The sequence below is a fragment of the Carex rostrata genome, chromosome 11 (genome assembly GCF_964058835.1).
Source record: "Carex rostrata chromosome 11, lpCarRost1.2, whole genome shotgun sequence".
Lineage (NCBI taxonomy): Eukaryota > Viridiplantae > Streptophyta > Magnoliopsida > Poales > Cyperaceae > Carex > Carex rostrata.
In genome coordinates this window covers 7207184-7214827 of record NC_135928.1, presented here as the reverse complement: position 1 = coordinate 7214827, position 7644 = coordinate 7207184, and the positions used below count along the sequence as shown (strand labels likewise).

General features: G+C 35.0%; 1 protein-coding gene across 1 annotated transcript; it reads right to left on the bottom strand.

Annotated features, from left to right (window-relative positions):
- Positions 1–435: 435 nt before the first annotated feature.
- On the bottom strand, positions 436–6077 carry LOC144561582 (E3 ubiquitin-protein ligase RMA1H1-like). Its single transcript, XM_078310582.1, has 2 exons — positions 5877–6077; positions 436–1422 (listed from the first exon to the last, which is right to left on the bottom strand). Exon 2 carries the CDS (start codon positions 1320–1322, stop codon positions 711–713), a length of 612 nt encoding a protein of 203 aa, XP_078166708.1. The 5' UTR covers positions 1323–1422; positions 5877–6077; the 3' UTR covers positions 436–710.
- Positions 6078–7644: the final 1567 nt, after the last annotated feature.

Below are 7644 nucleotides of genomic sequence, written 5' to 3'. Positions count from 1 at the left end.
CAAATCTTAACGCATGGTATGTGCGACCGAGTTCGCATCAGATCAGATCAGATGTCTCAAAATTTGAGTTGATTTACAAAGCACAAATCTTGATGTATGTAACCCATTTCTTATTAACAGTGATCCTGTGAATTAAATAGGCTCCGTAACAAATTTTGAGACTTGAGTTTGTTTAAACTGAAAAGTTCAAGTATATCAGAGGATATACACCGGTTTGTTCAATCATCTTAAAGGATATGCACTCGTGTGTCATTTGGGTCTCAGCCTCTCAGTTGTGCTGGAGGCATGGATTCATAGTCTCATTTACATAAACACCTGACACCTGGTTAGTTGCAACTTGCAAGTACACAATTGAGTAAACTTAATTGCAATTGAGGGATGAACAAAAACAAGAGAAATAAAATTACAGTAAATCAGCAGCAGTGAGTCTGAATATGTGGAAAATAAGTATTAATTCATTCATCAGTTGCCAGTACATTCAACTGACACAGATCTATGTACATAATAGTTACTTATTTTACTCATAACCTCTGCTATCAATTCCAAAGTTGGAAGAGGAGCTCCGGTACTGGTCTCTGTTTTCTTTTTACAAACATTAAACTCATAAGCTTGTTAAAAACTTAATATACAACATCACCTCTAACACTTCTCTATCCCAGCATCGGTTCACATGGGATTAAGCCGGTTCCATATATATATATCCTCTTCTATTAAAACAAAAGCAAGCAAATAAGAGCAAAAACCGAGAGAAAAATGCATAGCTGATGGAGCACCTTCTCCATTGCCAGCTCCTGCCGTCTCTGTCTCCCTACCGTGACGAAATGATAAGGACTGGTATAAAACATACTTGCCGGGATATGCGCGGCTCCGTTCCTTGTCAACCAAGGTAACACTGCCAGTGCTACACCTCCTAGCACCCCTCCAGCTGTCGAATGAATAACTGGAGACAACATTGGAGCTGACATAGGATACACATACTCATGCTGTTGCGGCTCACTCGGCTGATTCACATTGGTCTCGCGTTGGGGTTGGGGACGGCGAGGGATGACTTGGTTTTGGTTTTGAAGGTCGTGTTTTTTGAAGGCTTGGCCTCGGCCGTAAAGAGGAACGAGAGATTCCTGAGAGACAACGGCCTTACAAACGGGGCACTGGCCGGTGTGGACATTGGTGTGGCGGAGCCATTTGTAGATGCAGGGCCAGCAGTAGAGGTGGCCACAGAGAGTCACCACAGGCTCGGTCGCAAAGTCCAGGCAGATGTTGCAGTCGAAGCAACCGCTGGAGGCGGCGGCTGGAGTAGTTGCGACGGCTGTTTGTTCTTCCATTATTTATGAGGAAAAATGGTTCTCTTCTACCCTTTTATCTCTCTTCTATTGGCGCGTCCGGTTTGGTGGAGAGTTGATTTGGGCAGGCGAAATTGCACAACTATTAAAAAAAAAATGGTGTGTGAGTTACACAATTGACCGGTCAAAGGAACAGATTCTTTAGAAACAGGGGAAAGGTTTGGTAGGGAAGCGTGAGAACTGAGAAAGAGAGGATGAAGATGCCACATGTGAGAGATTTAGAAGATGCAGCGTGGCCCACCACACAAGTCACCCAATACCATAAAAGTAACCTTGAATAGCGCCCACAGGACAAGTTCGGATCCCCTAAAGTAACCCAATTTATGAGTTTAGATACAGACCGTCAGATTCGAATCGGACTGTCATATTAAAGGGCCCCATGCACTTCACCACGGACCGGATTGGCCCGAATTCGAATCGGACAGTCAATATCTAAACTCAGAAATTGGGTTACTTTAGGTGAACCGGACCTCCACAGGACGCGGCCACATTGGGTTGTGTGGCGATTTGGCCCTCCTGTTTAGAATGCGGAGTGTCCCAAATCCCAATCGTATTAAAGATATCGATTATAAATCATTAAAATAACTGCGTATGTCGTTGATAGACTATTTTTTTTTTCCCATATAAAATTCGGTGCTCAAAGACTTTGAGAGAGAGCAGTCCTCAAAAGAAGAAGAAAACAGAAGTCCCCTAAAGTTCCAATAAAAAAAATATATCAGAAGCGGACCTTATCTTCATAATTTTAAATTTTTTCTTCATGATCTGTATGTATAGAAACTTAATTGAAATTTCATTTCCTCAAAAAAATTATATATCTTAATTATCTTTATAAAAATGCTTAATGTACTTATATTATAGTGATTGGAATCTTACTATATAATTTTATAGATTTGAATTTAAATTATAATGATAAAATATTGTGCATTGTGCATTTCACTTTTCAATATCTTATTTAAATTTTCCAATTCCGTCTCTCAAAATATCTGCTAACTCCATGGGGTTAGATTGCTATTTTTAAAATGCCTTAAAAAGATTCTCAGAAAGTAATGCTGTATTTCGTTGAAAATGCTATTAAGCAACAACAAGTACCTTATATTATAATTTACTACTAAATGCCAATCCCTTGTAAGAGCACACAATTAAAAAAAAAACATGGCCAAAGCAGGCTCCCAAGGATAAGAATAAACTAAAGAGATGACTAAGCAAATAATAATAATAAGATACGTTATCATCGCCCATTGGTTAAGAGGAGAGCAGGGCCCACTCAGTCCTGAAAAAGACATAGGGGGACCACATATTCTATTATCATTGTTTCTTGACCTTCTGGAAATTAAAACCCAATAAAGAGGGAATTCGTATCCTCTGAGATATCTCAAACTTTGCGTGACTTTATGGAAAATCCCAACCGTTTAAATGCGTTCTGCACGAATCTCAAAGCACAAATAATACATCACCCCTGAATAGGCACCGGACACGTCGGTCACGCAAAAATTGAGATATCTCAGAGGATACGCACTCATAAAGAGGTGGATGAAGTGGCTGCAACTTCTGAAATCGATATGACCGAATAATTCAGCACATTCAATTAAGAAAGGCTACAAAGAAACAAACAAAAGTCGGTGTTGTACTTGCAATGACCACTTAATAGTTCATAAATTTTATTATTATTTTGTATGTCCAATTTTCCGAAACTTTGTTTTATCAAATTCGAGACACACAAAGGATATTCAAATTCAGTCTCTAAACACAATTTTTTTCCGACAAAAATTAAAAAAGAATTGAAAATTATGTCGTTAGAATGGAACAGACTAGACATCACATCATGTCGCTTAGATGAACGAGGAATCTAACAAGCGATTTTTTTTTCTTTTTAAATCTTGTTCTAAAGGGTTTGGATCATGAAAGCCCACCTTTAGAAAAAATAATATATATATTTCTGTTAGTGAATAGTTAGGAACTAAAGATTGAAGTCATGTCCTCCCTGTTTTTAGAATGAGTAAGGCTTGGGTGATATGGATAACACAGAGGAGTGCTCTGGTTTAATATTTGAGTTTTCAAAATTATAATAGTCGATTCGAACTGTTCATCTTGTTCTCCATATTAATATGTTTGGAGACCAAAATTTATATTTTTTTTTGAAATTTTTTATTATTTTTTTAGATAGGTAGAAAATCAAATATCTGAATGGTGCAGAATTATTTAGATCAAGTGATTTTCTACCTAATTAAAAAATAGTATAAATTTGATCTCCAAATACATATTAATATGGAGAACAAGATGAACGGTTTGGATCGACTGTTAGAATTTTTAAAACTCAAATATTGAGCCGTAGCACCGTAGCCCTCTATGCTATCCATAGCACCCAAGCCTTACTCTTTTAGAATTTCATGATTTAATAAAAAAAATTAGTAATTAATTTTGATATCTTTCATCACTGTTTTTTCAAAGTTCGTTATGAAAATGAATGTATTTGTCTTGCTTTAAAGGCTATCTTCTAATTATTTATAAGAAAATACTCGCTACTAAATATAGATCACAACAACAAAAATTATATCCTTGTCATTTGATTTTAGAAAATCTCAAAAAATATTGTATAACTATCATTAAAAAGGTGATAATGTAGATCTGATTCAATGGATATAACAATAATTAAGGATCTGTAAAAAAAAATAATTGACGTTGTTTATGGGACAACATTTCATAGCCAAAAGGTGAGAATCATTTTCTATTATCTTGGTATAACTTGAAAGTAACTAAATTATCGCCTCTTACATACTTGTTATAAATGACACGTACCTGACACTCTACAGTGGCATCATGTGTGAGAATATTAGATCTGAACAAATACAAGTACGGGATGACTAGGCTGAGCCGGGACCACTGTAGCTACGGTTTAATATCACATTTTACCAAATAAACTAATGCATATTAGAAGGGGTCGAGTCAAATTTTCGAACAATTGATGTCAAATACATGTTGAAGTCAGAGGCGGATCCATGTGGAGCTAAGGGAGAGTCGCTTCCTCTGAATTTTGAGTTTTAATGATGATTTATTGGTTCCGATCAATTTTACATCTCTCTGAAAAAAAATTTATCCCCTTTGGATGTTTAATTTGTAATTCGAGTTAAATTTAGAATTAAAATCAAAATATTTTTTTAAAATTTTAATTGATAATTAGAATTATAAATTAGAGCATCAAAAATTACAAGTCAAGAGTATTGAAAAATATAAGTCAAAGTATTTTTTTTATCAAGTACCCAATTAGTTAATGGTTTTAAACCCGATTCGATAATTTTTTTGCCCTTGACAAGAATCCTAAATCCGCCCCTGGTTAAAGTAAAGTATATAAATTTGTCCTAGCAATAATGAAATCAATTTTATAATACATAATATTTTAATCTAAATTATATAAAAAAATTATACTTAAATAAAATACTCAAAAAATATGGATCAATTTCATACATAAATAGAAAAACTTTAAAAAAAAAAATAAGGTCAATTAACCTCTATTTATTTGACCCCCATTTATTTTACTCAAGTCCGTCCATGCATTATGCATAACAGCATATTACGATATTTATTTCTTTGTTTCCACGGTATAACTTCAGTAAAATAAATGACTCAGCTATCATTGATAAAGTTCAATTGAAGGCCTAATGTGGACTCCTAAAAAGTAGAAACCCCACACAAATTTTTTTGTTAAAAAGAAACAAAAAAGTAGTGTAATATTAATACAAGAGTAAAATTGACGGCGGTAATTAGTAATTTAATAAAACCGTCTAGAAAAGTAACAATTTTAATAATAAAAAAAGTAATCCTTGTCTCTGCAAGTAGTTGTTGAAAGGTTTAAAATTCTCCCAAAAGGGATACCCATTATACCAAACTTCAGGAGAGAGAAATTATGACAGGAAGGGGGACAGGACAAATCTCCAATATCTATCGCAGCTCCATTAAATGGACCGACGCTGCGAACGCATACCAACCGATCCGTACAACTTACTGGCATTTACAATTTGTTATTAGTTAAGAATTAAGATAAGATCAAGCGCTATATTCAGTCAACTGTTTGAGAATTTTTTTTAAAAAAAAAAATGAAGAAGATTAACAAAAGGTTCCCCCAAATTGAAAACTTCAAAGAAAGAAATGCTCAATAAAGCAATACCTGTTTAAAAAATTTCTTTTAGTTTCCAGGTTGACCATAATAGAAGTGTACTGATGTCATTGATGAGACGAAAAGATAAGCACTAACAGGTAACAGAGATCAAAATCGAAGTTTCCAGCTGGAAACGTGAATAAGAACAGACAAGGGAATTTTCTTAATTTTGCTTGAATTGAGAGAAAAGGAGAAATTGGATTCATTTAGTTTGAATTCAGAACGGAGGCGACATAAACCTCAACACCTTACACTTATTAAATAATTCTTTCTAACAAACTAATAATCAATGAAAGAATCATAATGGTAAATCAGAATGCGCTGGAAGTGGTATTACGAGATCGAGCGAATTAGGAAAACAGAGAGAAGCAATAGATGCGTACCTTGATCAGCAGTACTTGGGGGTTGTCCTTGATTTTTCTCCGCGTATCTCTGTCTCACTGTTTCCCGTCTTTTGAGTGTTTTCCTTTGGAGGCCAGAAAAAAAAAACTTTGGTTGGAGAGCTCTAATGGCGACTGGTGGGCCGTCGATGTCAGCTGAAGAGCTATTGTAAAGAGAAAGAGAGTGAGTGCGTGGGGAAGGGAAGACGTCGGATCAGATAAATAGGGGCGAAGATATTAACAGAGTAGTTTTCGCTTCATACAGAACACGGATTATAGAATCCAAAATGTTTTGTATATGGTTTGTGCGCTACATGAAACTAAAACAGCTCTGTTAAAATCGGGTAGATGGGCTTCTATTGGTCCTTTGGTTGAGAATTGAGATGATGACGTGGAATATGATGGGCGGCCGAGATTGAAGTTCTATTCAACAGATTTCTGTTCGTTTCGTTTTGGTTTCTTTGATGTTAGAAAATTTCTCTTGGTATAATCCTTTATTATTATTTGTTTGCTGGATAAGGAACCGACCATACTAAGGTAAAGATGTCGTGTGTTTGTTTCCCTTTTCCCTGTTTCGTCTCCTCTCCAGTTTTACCCAATTCTATCTCATGATTCCATTAATAGACGAGTTTAGACTGGAGTTCATCCGGACGGAATGTTTCGGATCAGATTTAATTCGGGGGGAGGTTTTGTCAATGGACTTTGACAAAGTTTTATCCAAAGTCTGATCTAAATTGTTCGATTTGTATCAAAATTCGTATTAATATTTAGATTCAAAAATTCATTTAAATTTGTTAAATTTTAAATATGTTTGCACGAATCTCAATATAAATCGGACATTTAAGTATGACTTTGAACGAAGCTTTGTCCAAAGCCCTTTGGACAAAACCCAATCACAGTTAATTCTTTATAGTTAAAATCAGTGTTTTAAAATGCAGCCGCATGGACCGCATATGTTTATGCAGTGGTCTTCCGCATACAAAATCTCATGCAGCTAAGTTCATGCAGTTTTAAATATATGAGCACATATACAGTTCATACGAACTTGAAAAAAACCTAAAATTCATTTTGCAGTAAAGAAGATTATAACATATTATCTTTACATTTTACAATGTGATAAAGAGCACAAATTAATAGACTAAACAAGTCTTTAGATATAAATTAATTTTATTTTATCTATATTTTTTTTAACAAAGCATAGTAAAACCGTATATGTACTTATGCGTACAAATCCGCATATGCAGTATGCAGTGGTCTTTCACATGCATGAACAAAACCACATTTTTAAACACGGGTTAAAATCAAGCTAGCATTTAATAGATCTTAAGCTTTTGGGCGTCCGACTTTTCCGATCTACAAATAAATGCCGCGTAATTCAAGACGAACCGAACTGAACCGTTTTAATGTTTCGCGGTTCGCTTCTTGGTTCTTTGACAGAGTACTTTTTTCTACACAGCGTACAAATCATGAACTATTCTGTCAATATCTTTATCAATAAAAAATGGAAACGGTTTGCCAGATGCAAAAATCTGAAACAATAGTTGAAAACTTGTGGAATTTAATTATTTCTAAAGCGATGTTACAATCATTTAATAGGATCCGTGCATGTTGTTACCTGTGGTCCACCTCTTTTAAACCACACAACCTTTCCGATAGATCCTTTTCTCCGCCGTGACATTGATGTTTTTGGGCAACAATGGAAAAAATAGACGATGAAATTTTGTTTGATTGTATTGCAATGAAAATAGACAGATCAATTTAACCTAATCAA